The following is an 11,341-nucleotide window of genomic DNA, read 5'->3' as shown; positions in this document are numbered from 1 at the left end:
AAGGTATTAAATTGCATTGAGTCTGGATTTAGAACATCGTAATCGAAAGGCAATTAGATCTCGGGTCTATCCCTCAGCTCAGAGTCAGTATCATTGTCTTCTTATAGCTCAAGGGAAACACTGTATTATCTTTATGTAGTATAAGTAGAGATATTTCTGTCTTTAGGCTATTCATATCTGTCTTAGAAATAGAGAAAGTGAATGCTTAATGCCCTTTAATGCCAATTGTTAGATGTTAACAAAGAAAAGGATGAGTGGTGGTCAAACAGCAGGAGACAATGAAACTATAGGTTTGTACCTCATTATGTCATATATGGCGAGAGTAAAACACTCATCCTCGATGGTCTAACGGTCATGATTTCCGCTTGTCATCTCTTCTTGAGAACAAGCGCGGGAGACCTGGGTTCGACTCCCAGTCGGGGAGAATCTTTTTTTTTCATTCTTTATCTTTTCTACGGTTTCTTCCTTAGTCCTTATCGTGACCACGACCACCGTATCTACTCCGAGCGTTGCTGACGCGATTGGCAGCCCCGCTTCGCCATCCCCCGCACAGCATGCCGAAACTCTTGACCTCTCTCTTCCTCTTCCTACACGACTTTCGTTTTAACGTGTTATTGTCGATAGACTGGGCTGGTTATCTCCCCTAAGGTGCAAGGTATTTTCTTGCTCTCCGTATGAACAGTTTTCGGGCGTATAGCAAATCGATTGCACTCCTCCGCCAGCTTACACTCTCTCGGACCAGCATCACCCGCACGACTTACTTCGTTCCCTTGACTCAGACCCCCTTTTTGGAGCGCACAATGGCAACAGCAATGGCAAAGCGCTTGGAGGGGAAGACAATCCTGGTCACAGGGGCTTCCTCGGGCATTGGCAGAAGCACTGCCAAGGAGTTTGCCCGGACGGCTCCCAAGAACCTGAAGATTATCCTGGCAGCACGACGGGTTGATACGTTGAAGGAGATCGCCCAGGAGATCAAGGAGGAGGTGGGTGACGGTGTCAAAGTACTTCCTGCAAAGCTGGATGTCAGCAACCCCGAGGAGGTCAAGAACTTTGTCTCTTCTCTGCCGGCCGAGTTCCAGGATATTGACATTTTGGTCAACAACGCGTGAGTCGGCTGTGCTTCTAAAAAGCCCAAATAGCGATGGATGCTGATATGGTTTTTGTTGCTCTAGTGGTCTGGTCAAGGGTGTTGCTCAGGCCCCCAACATCGACCCCCAAGACGTGGATGTGATGTTTTCCACCAACGTCACTGGTCTGATCAACATGACTCAGGCGATTCTGCCCATCTTCAAGAAGAGAAGTGAGGGCGGCCGTGGAGACATCATCAATATTGGCAGTATTGCCGGTCGCGAGCCGTACCCTGGCGGCAGCATCTACTGTGCCACAAAGGCTGCCGTGCGCTCTTTTACCGATGCGTTGAGAAAGGAGCTTATCGCTACGAGGATCCGGATTATCGAGATCGATCCTGGCCAAGTGGAAACGGTGAGAGCTGTCCTTTTTACCTATATGAGAGACCTCACTGTTTAGCTAATCTATTATTCTTTTTTTAAGGAGTTCTCCGTGGTGCGATTCTACGGAGACAAGAGCAAGGCTGATGCAGTTTATGCGTAAGACCATGGATCAATGGTTGGTTCTTGTACCAAGGAGAAACTGACATGACCGCAGAGGCTGCGAGCCACTGACCCCCGACGACATCGCCGAGGTGATTGTCTTCGCCGCTGGCCGGCGAGAGAATGTCGTGATCGCCGACACTTTAATCTTCCCCAGCCACCAGGTCAGTGCTGCCATGTTGATGAAGCTGATCAAGCTGACCTTCTTTAGGCCTCGCCCGGTGCGATGCATCGCAAGGTCTAGTTACTCCGTATCCAATCCTTTTGAGGGGGGGTTGTGGTGGCAGGATTCAGGTACATACTCCCGTATATTATGAGTTCGGTAGTAAGGTAAGTATGGTATATACCTAGGTATGCATGTCCCACTCGGATATTAGCTAGATGTTAGACAGTGAGAAGCTGCCCAATGATGATGCAAACCTCGTTTGCTTCCCCTGTTTAGCCAGCCCTTTTCCACTCCGAAGGAACAGAAGGAAACTACCGAACTTAAGTTTCTGTACGGAACTTTCTGGATCAGTCCTGTGTCCAGTCATCAGTTCTCACTCAGTGTTCCACCATTGAGATTGGGTTTACGTATTTCTATTTCTCCTTACTCTTACGGAGAGGCCCAGAAAGGGGGCTCGAGCAGGACTCCACTAGCTCGCAGAATACCACCGGTAGTGATTATTAGGGAATACCGTAGGATATCTAATATTAATGAATCAGGGGACGGCAGCGTCGGCTCGCCGGGCTCGGCTGCTGGACCCCCTCGACGGAAAAGCAGATCACAGATCATCTCGCGCGCCGTGAGAACCACTTATAGATGACTCCGAAGTATAAACTAAACTAATTAAGAGGTAATTAGCACTAAACAGTTACTAAATACTATATACTAGAAAATAGTTAGGATGCTAATAAAGTAAGCTGACAATAACTACCCAATCTAATAATGATTTCAATCTACTACATAATTAATCTACCTATTAATTAATCTAACACTGACGTCGAAAAAGGGGCAGGCAAAATTGTGGCTTGAAAGGTTTGCCCAACGCCCTATCCGATTCGGGAACAAGATCACGTGCGGCTGAGGATCCACCGCTGCAGCCTGCAAGCCAAGGAACGATTGATATCTCGACCGCCATCAGCGTTCAGGTACGTAGTTAAATTCTAGTTATTTGTGTTAATTATTATTATTGTTGTTGTTATGAATCTGTCTTCGGAAGTCAGCTGGCGAGCCCTAGGTGCCGATCCACGGTTCGTCTGAATACAGAGTACTCACTCGGTACGGAGTACGGAGGGAGTACAAACGTACCTGGTGGCGGTGAACACCTCATACGATCGAGTGCTGGAGACAAAATGCAAATCTCATCCTGCAGACTATTCGCTAGTCAATTAGTTAGCTGACTGCCTTCCTACAGAGTACAGAGTACGGCGTACAGCGTACACCTTTTGATTCCCTCTGTTGTGAACGGGTCTAACTCCGAAGGAGAAGGTAGAGCCAAGGTCCAGTCTCTCTTCCAGCCCACTTAAAATTGCCTTGGATCCATGTTTCGAGGCGGCCACATCACAAGGCATTTAAGGGGTAAGTTTCTAGTCACTTGCTAAGATGCTAACTAACTACCTAACGACTTAGCAGTTGACTAATTAATAGCTAGTCGCGAGCATTACTTAGATCGTGATGCTTCTTCCACCAGCATCAGCCTTCCCCTTACCTTCTAGAAGCAATGGCGAACAAGTCGTTCCAACTACCCCGGAAAGTAGGACGAGTAGCACAACGGCGATGTACGAACTTTGTACATTGACTCAACCCTACTCCGTATTATTACCTGCCGATCGTTGTCGATGGCTCACAATCGGCGCTTACGGATCAGATCATGGACATGAGTTGTTGTTTGTCTTGTCTTGGCTCCAGACGCGATGTGAGTGACAGGTAGGAAAGTGACGCATAATCGCAGCATTCCACGGACGAATCGACATCATCGCGATGCTATCTATGGTGGGATACCGGTTGCAAGTACGGAGTACTTCGTAGTTAAGTTAGTACTAACTAGTTAGTCGGTTAGTTAGTAGTTGGTTATCTTTGAATTTTCCAATGTAGCAACGGTCTAGCCTTCGTCTCCCATCCTCCTGAGGCCTGAGTCCTCTTTATATCAAACTTGGACAAACGAGTGATGGTGGAGGACCAGCCAGAGGCCGTTCTAAGATTGATTTGGCCGATTAGTGGCGCTAACGGTGGGCTCGCTCGCGACGATGACCGGGAGGGAGGGAAGTTTGGTTGGATAACTTGCGAATCGGGAGTCGAAATGAGCCGCTGGGCGTTGGTAAAATCCGAGCGCGCGGTCAGTTGTCACAGTTGATTCGGAGTTATGGCTTGCATCAATGGGAGGGGGGGAGAACTCTCTAAGAAATAGTTAGTAGTGTAGAGAGAGGAGAGAGAGAGAGAGAGACTTCGGACTGGTCGAATGGAACTCGAGGTGGTTGTTATTTCCACACACCCACGGCGTGTTTGTTCTGCGCGGTTCTTGCGTGCAGCACCGCGCATCCCCACTGCTTCTCCCCTGATTCCACTCCCTGCCACCACCCACCCACACCCCCCTTCGAAATAAGCCTACCAAGACAAGATTGATTCATTCCCATTCCTCTTGGATCAATTCCCTAACCCCCGCTCGATTGTCGCCCAGTGAGTGTTTCTCGGCAGGAGAATTCAAGGGTCTCTGTCCGTCCTGTCGACAATTCCATTCCACCACTCCCCCCGACCGCGAAGACCCGACGGACTGATCTGATCTGAACTGAACTGACTGAACCTGACGGCCGGAAACTGAGCAGCACTACTGGAATAGTCAATAGAAACCCCCTGACGGTCTCTCTCGACTTGACCCCCCCCCTCTCTCCCTCTATCTTGGGCCTGTTCAAGCTTGGCCCCTACGTACTACGACTAGTCGTCGCTAGACCCGCCAGTTGCTAAGGCACCTCCGTCCTGCGCGAAAGTCTCCCGACACCCTGGGTCCCGACTCTGAACCCTTCCTGCCGAAAGAAAACCTGTGTTGCTGATTTCCTCGACCCGTGGCATCGCTGTTGTGATTTGTTTGCATTGCTTGTCAGTCTTTCAGACAGCAGCCAAAGATTCCTCTCGATGGCTTCCAAGGTAAGCCCTGTCGGGCCACTCCTCTCCCTGCTCTCGCTTGCTCTCTCTCTATCATCCCCTTTACCGCTCTTCTCCGACAGAGGAGAAAGAAGGGGAAATAGCGCACTCTTCCTCTGCTCTCTTCTTCATCAGGGTCAAACACATCGTTTCTACAGTGGGCTAATCAAAGCTTTGTCACACCTAGTTTCTCAGAGAGTACAAGCTGGTGGTGGTAGGAGGTGGTGGTGTCGGAAAGTCTTGTTTGACAATCCAATTAATCCAGAGCCACTTTGTCGACGAATACGATCCAACAATTGAAGGTGGGTGCTGGCTGCGACTCCCTGTGCCTGCGATCGCGTTGGCTGACTTGGAATTTCTCCTTTTTTTTCTTCTTTGCTACAGATTCGTACCGCAAACAGTGTGTCATTGACGATGAGGTTGCGCTGCTCGACGTTCTCGATACGGCCGGCCAGGAGGAATACTCGGCAATGCGAGAGCAGTATATGAGAACCGGCGAGGGGTTCCTGCTTGTCTACTCGATAACATCCCGCCAATCCTTCGAGGAAATAATGACTTTCCAACAACAAATCCTACGAGTGAAGGACAAGGACTATTTCCCCATAATTGTGGTCGGAAACAAGTGCGATTTGGAGAAGGAGCGCGTCGTCTCACAACAGGGTACGCCATGAATCCGGACTCTGCATGGCCTTCGTTTAAATGTTCCGTTGCAGTCGCTAATGTTTACTTCTTTTCTTTCAGAGGGCGAGGCCTTAGCTCGGTCGTTCGGCTGCAAGTTTATCGAAACGTCGGCAAAATCGCGGATCAACGTTGAAAACGCATTCTACGACCTCGTGCGCGAAATCCGTCGATACAACAAGGAAATGTCGTCCTACCCCTCCGGCTCTGGCGCATTCGGCGCTCGCGCCCCCGAAGGCAAGATGGAGGTCGAGGAGGGCGGCGAGGCAGGCGGTTGCTGCTCGAAATGTGTGATCATGTAATTGTGTCCGCATCGACATGCACTCGGCAAATCCGAATCAAACAAAGAAAACACAAGAAAGAAGAGAGCGAGAGGGCAGACCTCGAGGCACAGCAGAAATGTATATGCCTCTTGCCTCTCGTTGGAGAGCTGAAGAGCTGGCTGACTGGGATATTTCGCTGCGATTGTTTCTTCCTTTTCTCTCTTTTTCTTTTTTTTTGATAACGTGAGGCTCGTCACGGGATGATGTCCTTAATGCCCGCCATCGTCTCCCACGAATGTTCGATTTCGATTCCCCTCTACCTTTACTTCTTTTTTTTTAGTGCCTCCGACTACGTTTTGCAAACCATTTCTTTCTTCGCCGCCCCCTTCATCCTGCGCCCGAGCGAACGAGGTTACCAATGATGTCTCTTCGATTGATTTTACCTGCCTGCCGTGGCAGATGCTTGTGCTTTAGGCCACGGCTCACATTTCACGGAGCTTCGAGCTGTTTTATTTGGCCGATTCTTTTCTTCATTCTTCACCCCCCATCATCTACTTGCTGTGACTTATTGAGGTCTTCGATATCCTCCTTTTTTTTGTTCTTTTCTTTCATCTCTCGTCTAATTATATCCTCCGACCTGCCTCCCCCCCCCAATCCTTTTACTACCACTACTACTACTATTTTTTTGCCCGGGTCATCCGGGTCGTTCAGGTAATGTATTTCTTACAAATCCACCCAGCATGTACGACAGGGCTTCAGGAGAGCGAATCGGGAACCAAAAAAAGGGAACAAATGCTTTGGAATACATGCTGTGCTCCTCTTTTTTTTTTCTTTATTTGATATCTTTTTTTTCATTCATCTTCTTTTTTTTGAATGGCTCCCTTTTGTTTCCCATTATCCACCATCTCATCCATCCTTGTGTGTGTTTTTTTTTGTTTGTTTACAGGCGCGCTTCTAGAAATAGTCAGTGATTCATGCAATCTGCAATGCTTTCTTTTCCTTTCCACTTTGATTGAAAATATTATATCAGCAGTAGATGTTCAGTATGCTTATATTGTAGTATAGGTATAACTATATTCCATGTAATACTGGCCTGCTTGGTACTTATAATGAATGATCAGTATAGTATGTGTACAGTATATGTACAGGCTTGCTGATAGTATTTACCCAAGTTATTTATATGCAGTACACGCACTGTACATCAGTTGGACTCCTCTGGAGGATCCAGCTCATCCTCACGCTGAACCCACTTGCCCTCGACGTTCATCTCGACCTCAGGGATAAGCGACTGCACGTAGACCTGGTCGGTGCCAACCAGGGTGACGGTGTTGCGCTTCAGGCCCCAGCGCGGGTAACTGCCGACCTTGATGCCGTGCGAGGCGACTCTACCCGCCAGCTCGGTGAGATAGGGGGCCACGGCGCTCTCCGGGAGCGGCGTGCTGATCAGAACACGATAGATGCCCTTTCCCTCCGGGTCTGTCAGACGGGGCAAGATGACGGGTTTGAGATGGGCGAGCAGGCGCTCGAAGAGCCGCGGCACCCCAGGCAAGATGTGTACGTTGCCGTTCACCACCGCGATGGGCACCCACATGTCCTCTGCGACGAAGAGGGCCTGGTCCTCGGCGGGAAGGGAGGAGTCGAACGGCAACTCGACCATGCGCAACTTGGCCGTCAGCCCTGGCGAGGGGGTCTCCCAGTCGAAATTCGGCTGCATCGGGTGCGGCTTCGAGAGCACCTTCATCCGTTCAAACGCCGGCTTGTGAAGCACCAGTGGGAGGTTGAAGGCTTTGCCTATCGACTCGTACGTGATGTCATCGTGTCTGTAAAACATCAGATACAAACACATATATGCCCATACACATATATATCTCTAGAGAGAGATCTTACGTCGGCCCAATTCCTCCGCTGGTGACGACAAAGTCGTACCGATCGCTCATGCGGCGGACGGCCTCGATGATCTCGCTCTCATCGTCGGCGATGACCTCGATGCGCTTCAGCTCGATGCCGAGCGAGAAGCACCATTTGGCAAAGAAGGTGGAATTGGTATCGACGGTCTACTAATCAGCATCCACGACGTATAAAAAAAGAATAGTTGCAATCCAGCTGGACAGGATGAACAATTGATACCTTCCCACCCAGGACTTCATCGCCAATAATCAAACACGCAGCCGTGTGTATCGTCTTCGCCGTGGGAGCCGCAGATGATGTCATGGCGAGCGGTGTCAGGCGCGGGGACCACAGCGAGGGGATGGAAGAAGCAGACGGGGAAACGTGAGCAAGCGACGGACGAGAGAGCTGGCGAAGGACCAGGTTCAGTCGATTGAACATGAAGATGTAGAAGCAGGATGAGGATCACGCGAGTGAGGGAGGAGAGAACTCAGAATGGCCGGGTGGGCGTTGATTGTTGGTTGGCACGAGCGATCTGGTCTGGTGGGGTGAAAATCCAGCGGAGAAATCCCAGCGGAGTAAAACAGAACCGCCGTTCCAACATCGAAGATAATTGTGATAACGACTGTTTTATTCGACTACATTTGTTTAATTCTCCATATTGCTAATCTCCTTGCAGGTGTTCCGTATACTGGAATTTCCCCTTGTACTCTCCTACTCCTCTACTCCACCATGGTAAGTGTATTAGTATCTACTACCCCGCAACACCGCTGACGACGGGCTTGACTTGACCACAGTCTGAATCACGACTATACTCCTTCTCGCCCGAGACGAAAGAGAAGCTGCGCAAGTTCCGCCTCGGGACGTCGCGGGCCAAAGATCCCCAAGCCATAATCTGTATGAACTCCGCAGTCCGCTACCAACCCGAACAGGGCAAAACAAGCATTCTAATCCTCGTTAATTAGATATCATTGATGGAAAGAACCAGGAGATTCGCCCTGCGGATGGCGAGGTGTACACCAAGATGGAGGATGTGGCCGATGAACTGCCCGAGTCGAGTCCACGGTTCATTCTTCTAAGTCACCCTCTGACACTCGTGAGTAGTTCCATATCATCGACGTTAAATTGAATAAGGATTTGACGGGAACGAATTTTACTGACGGGCCTGTCAATGTAGGCCTCCGGCCGCCTGTCCGTCCCCTACGTCCTTCTCTACTATCTTCCCGAGAACTGCAACCCGTCGATGCGGATGATGTACGCCGGGGCGGTCGAGCTGATGCGTAGCACGGCCGAAGTCAATCGGGTCATTGAGGTGGAGAGCGAGGAGGATGTCATTTCGATTGAGAAGAGGCTGCACGGGTCGGAGTGATTGATCCATCATTGCGAGGGGTTTGAGTTGGGTCTAGTATATATTGAATCCATGGCTGTGTTGGTCCGCTGATATCCTTTTTTCACATATATGTGCGTGTTTGACTTTAGAATTGAAAATAGTTTATATGAACTGACTGTACTTTGGGGCTTTCTAACTCTTAAATCTTTAGTTATCAGGTTTTCGGCTGCTGCAAGCCAGACAAAACCCACCTGGTTAGGTCGGTTATCCGGCTTCCTTGCTGTACGCGTCAAGTTTTTCTTCATCAGAACGCGCAACATTCGAATTAATGATGAATCACTAGGGCGCAGCCGAAGCCTGTCAACTGATTGTGCCAATGAATGGAGGTCACTACGCGAGGCACCATCATACGATGTCAACAGTCATTCTAATCCTTCATTTCGGTGGACTCAATCGGCGACGTGGACAAGGAATCGTTGCTGCTCGCAAACCTACGGGGGAAATCCAAGGGGTATCAAGTCTCTTAGGCAGACGCTGGAAGCAAATCGCCGGCCGCAGGAACTTGATTCCGACACAACGAAACAGAAATAGCAATACACCGTCGTCTGGTGTGATGGATGATAAATGGTGGCCTTTCTTCGGCGTCATGCGCCACATCAACCAGAGATCAGGTTGTCGTCTTGCATGTACAAGCAGTAGTGCAACGGAAGATAAAGGAAAGACGGATCAGAGGGTTCTTCTGCTTCTTCTGCCTTTTCAGACCTCAATTCAGCCGGGCAGTGAGATAGTAGACTGCTGCTGGTGCAGTTGATGATGATGGCTACCAGGTAGAAATGTCCAAATCTGGCGATGATTGGTTCTCCTCTGGAGAGGCGATCTGGTGGGCGCAGGCGATCGTTATCCACTCAGCGCCCTGAAGAAAGCCAAACGACTCAGCTGGGTGTCGTAGGCCGTGTACTACATAGCGTGTAGTAATGAGCTGATACGTCCGCCGAGTATTCCGTCGACAATCGTAGGTACCTAGGTAGTGAGCTGATGCCTACCCCGTAGCGATTTTATGCCAATTTACATCAGCACAGTGACTGCGAGATAGGCAGCTCGATTACTCGGTATGGTGTAGTTAGTATGTATTTGCCGACAAGCGAGGTCGCATTGAAACTGCTTGTCGCCTACTCTCCCGTAGAGTGGCTCCAGTAGGGAGGAGTCTAGAAATTAGTATCAGGCAATCTGCAGCGGCCAAATACAACAAGCCGGACAGTGTCCGGGCCAGTCCCACATCGAGCAGACTTAGGCGTGCGAATCCCTACCGAAAATAGAGATGGGCGCCGACAATCCTAGGTCAAAGTGGATGTTTTTCCAGACCATCATCTATCTCCCCCCCGAGATCCAGGGGATGGGATTGAAGAATTGAAAGGACCGGGAGGAAGCCTTTGGGGGGGGGGGGGGGGGGGAAAGGGAAAAAAAAAAAAAAGGATTGCTTCCGACCCAGTGGCCTGGTGTGTTCATGGCACTGGCCATGTTTGCATACAATACAGTACTGTATTACCGATACTGTATTGCATACAGGGAGGTACTCCGTACTGACCCCCTGTGTTTTTTCGGTGATACCCCCGTTTCCATACACACGCTAGTACCAGTAAGGTCTACCTAGGTACGGTGCTTGAGGGTAGCTAATGTAATGATAGAGTGGTCCCTGGTACCAAGTAGTATCTCCCTATGGTACCGACCACCTGGAAGAAGGGAACAAGGCTTGGAAGTTAGTTCCCAGAACAAGCTTTATGACGGGGAGGTTTCCATGGTCTGTATCAAGGCTTACGTAAAGAACTCTAATACCAGACTAACCCATCAATAGGTATTATTTGATACCAGGTATTACTTCTCCTAACCAATTATCTCTCACATCTATGTAGTAAGTACTACTAAAGTACGGAGTACTCCGTACAATAGATTGTCTGAAGACAATAGTAACTAAGGTAGGTACTGACTAACTACTTACCTAGGTAGATAACTACGGAGTATACGAAGTATAACTAACTACTACCTCCTAATAGAAGAATCCTTCGAACTATAATATAGTATTTGCCTGATATATTACATAGATAATCTCATACTGTCCATTAATAAAGATTAGTAACTATAGAATGCTATACTATAGTAAAGTAACAGATAATGCTATAACTAATACTTGGTCAAATTTCATAGTAGTGATACCTAGTTATACCTAGGTACCTACTATAACTAATACTTATCTATACCTGATACCTTACTTAGTATACCAGGTAGGTACTACAGATGTACGGAGTATCTGTATTACGCAGGATGCACTAGATAAACCTTCCACAACGAGCACGGATCGTGCCAGCGCCAAATCCTCGACTCGTTGGCCACGCCTCTTTTCGCTCTTTGCCCCCCTCTCTCCCCTCCCTGGCGCTTTAGTCTCGACTTCTAGGAG

At 49.1% G+C, this 11,341-nt stretch overlaps 5 protein-coding genes and 1 non-coding gene across 6 annotated transcripts; 5 read left to right on the top strand and 1 right to left on the bottom strand.

Annotated features, from left to right (window-relative positions):
• Nucleotides 1-334: 334 nt before the first annotated feature.
• Nucleotides 335-424, top strand: ASPZODRAFT_t20. The gene has a single exon. It is a non-coding gene; the product is annotated as a tRNA-Asp (tRNA).
• A 308-nt stretch (nucleotides 425-732) lies between these two features.
• On the top strand, nucleotides 733-2,280 carry ASPZODRAFT_126819 (hypothetical protein). The gene is made up of 5 exons (XM_022721587.1): nucleotides 733-1,105; nucleotides 1,173-1,482; nucleotides 1,552-1,607; nucleotides 1,666-1,774; nucleotides 1,822-2,280. The coding sequence occupies exons 1-5, from the start codon at nucleotides 801-803 to the stop codon at nucleotides 1,852-1,854; spliced, it is 813 nt and encodes a 270-aa protein (XP_022585373.1). The 5' UTR covers nucleotides 733-800; the 3' UTR covers nucleotides 1,855-2,280.
• A 2,442-nt stretch (nucleotides 2,281-4,722) lies between these two features.
• Nucleotides 4,723-5,711, top strand: ASPZODRAFT_148260 (hypothetical protein; the record flags this gene model as incomplete). Its single annotated transcript, XM_022725348.1, has 4 exons — nucleotides 4,723-4,734; nucleotides 4,919-5,033; nucleotides 5,116-5,391; nucleotides 5,473-5,711. The coding sequence occupies 4 exons, from the start codon at nucleotides 4,723-4,725 to the stop codon at nucleotides 5,709-5,711; spliced, it is 642 nt and encodes a 213-aa protein (XP_022585372.1).
• Nucleotides 5,712-6,001: 290 nt separating this feature from the next.
• ASPZODRAFT_277936 (hypothetical protein) lies at nucleotides 6,002-6,741 on the top strand. The gene is made up of 2 exons (XM_022728100.1): nucleotides 6,002-6,377; nucleotides 6,435-6,741. Exons 1-2 carry the CDS (start codon nucleotides 6,091-6,093, stop codon nucleotides 6,628-6,630), a joined length of 483 nt encoding a protein of 160 aa, XP_022585371.1. The 5' UTR covers nucleotides 6,002-6,090; the 3' UTR covers nucleotides 6,631-6,741.
• On the bottom strand, nucleotides 6,700-8,076 carry ASPZODRAFT_126813 (hypothetical protein). The gene is made up of 3 exons (XM_022721586.1): nucleotides 7,800-8,076; nucleotides 7,560-7,726; nucleotides 6,700-7,492 (listed from the first exon to the last, which is right to left on the bottom strand). The coding sequence occupies exons 1-3, from the start codon at nucleotides 7,998-8,000 to the stop codon at nucleotides 6,874-6,876; spliced, it is 987 nt and encodes a 328-aa protein (XP_022585370.1). The 5' UTR covers nucleotides 8,001-8,076; the 3' UTR covers nucleotides 6,700-6,873.
• An 87-nt stretch (nucleotides 8,077-8,163) lies between these two features.
• Nucleotides 8,164-9,106, top strand: ASPZODRAFT_277127 (hypothetical protein). The gene is made up of 6 exons (XM_022728098.1): nucleotides 8,164-8,186; nucleotides 8,239-8,294; nucleotides 8,357-8,456; nucleotides 8,525-8,655; nucleotides 8,737-9,020; nucleotides 9,101-9,106. The coding sequence occupies exons 2-5, from the start codon at nucleotides 8,292-8,294 to the stop codon at nucleotides 8,926-8,928; spliced, it is 426 nt and encodes a 141-aa protein (XP_022585369.1). The 5' UTR covers nucleotides 8,164-8,186; nucleotides 8,239-8,291; the 3' UTR covers nucleotides 8,929-9,020; nucleotides 9,101-9,106.
• The last annotated feature ends 2,235 nt before the right edge of the window (nucleotides 9,107-11,341 follow it).

The sequence above is a fragment of the Penicilliopsis zonata genome (assembly GCF_001890105.1).
Source record: "Penicilliopsis zonata CBS 506.65 unplaced genomic scaffold ASPZOscaffold_1, whole genome shotgun sequence".
NCBI classification, from domain to species: Eukaryota; Fungi; Ascomycota; class Eurotiomycetes; order Eurotiales; family Aspergillaceae; genus Penicilliopsis; species Penicilliopsis zonata.
This window is presented reverse-complemented; position numbering and strand designations above follow the sequence as displayed.

Excerpts from the sequence above, each read along its gene's own strand:
- ASPZODRAFT_277936 (XM_022728100.1), top strand. The coding sequence starts at position 6,091 with ATGATGTCTCTTCGATTGATTTTACCTGCCTGCCGTGGCAGATGCTTG. Across the intron at positions 6,378-6,434 it reads TTGCCCGGGTCATCCGGGTC|AGCGAATCGGGAACCAAAAA; the intron begins GTTCAGGTAATG and ends GGGCTTCAGGAG.
- ASPZODRAFT_126819 (XM_022721587.1), top strand. The coding sequence starts at position 801 with ATGGCAACAGCAATGGCAAAGCGCTTGGAGGGGAAGACAATCCTGGTC. Across the intron at positions 1,608-1,665 it reads AAGGCTGATGCAGTTTATGC|AGGCTGCGAGCCACTGACCC; the intron begins GTAAGACCATGG and ends ACATGACCGCAG. Across the intron at positions 1,775-1,821 it reads TAATCTTCCCCAGCCACCAG|GCCTCGCCCGGTGCGATGCA; the intron begins GTCAGTGCTGCC and ends GACCTTCTTTAG.
- ASPZODRAFT_277127 (XM_022728098.1), top strand. Across the intron at positions 8,457-8,524 it reads AGATCCCCAAGCCATAATCT|ATATCATTGATGGAAAGAAC; the intron begins GTATGAACTCCG and ends CTCGTTAATTAG. Across the intron at positions 8,656-8,736 it reads TAAGTCACCCTCTGACACTC|GCCTCCGGCCGCCTGTCCGT; the intron begins GTGAGTAGTTCC and ends CTGTCAATGTAG.
- ASPZODRAFT_126813 (XM_022721586.1), bottom strand. The coding sequence starts at position 8,000 with ATGTTCAATCGACTGAACCTGGTCCTTCGCCAGCTCTCTCGTCCGTCG. Across the intron at positions 7,727-7,799 it reads ATGAAGTCCTGGGTGGGAAG|ACCGTCGATACCAATTCCAC; the intron begins GTATCAATTGTT and ends GCTGATTAGTAG. Across the intron at positions 7,493-7,559 it reads AGCGGAGGAATTGGGCCGAC|ACACGATGACATCACGTACG; the intron begins GTAAGATCTCTC and ends GATGTTTTACAG.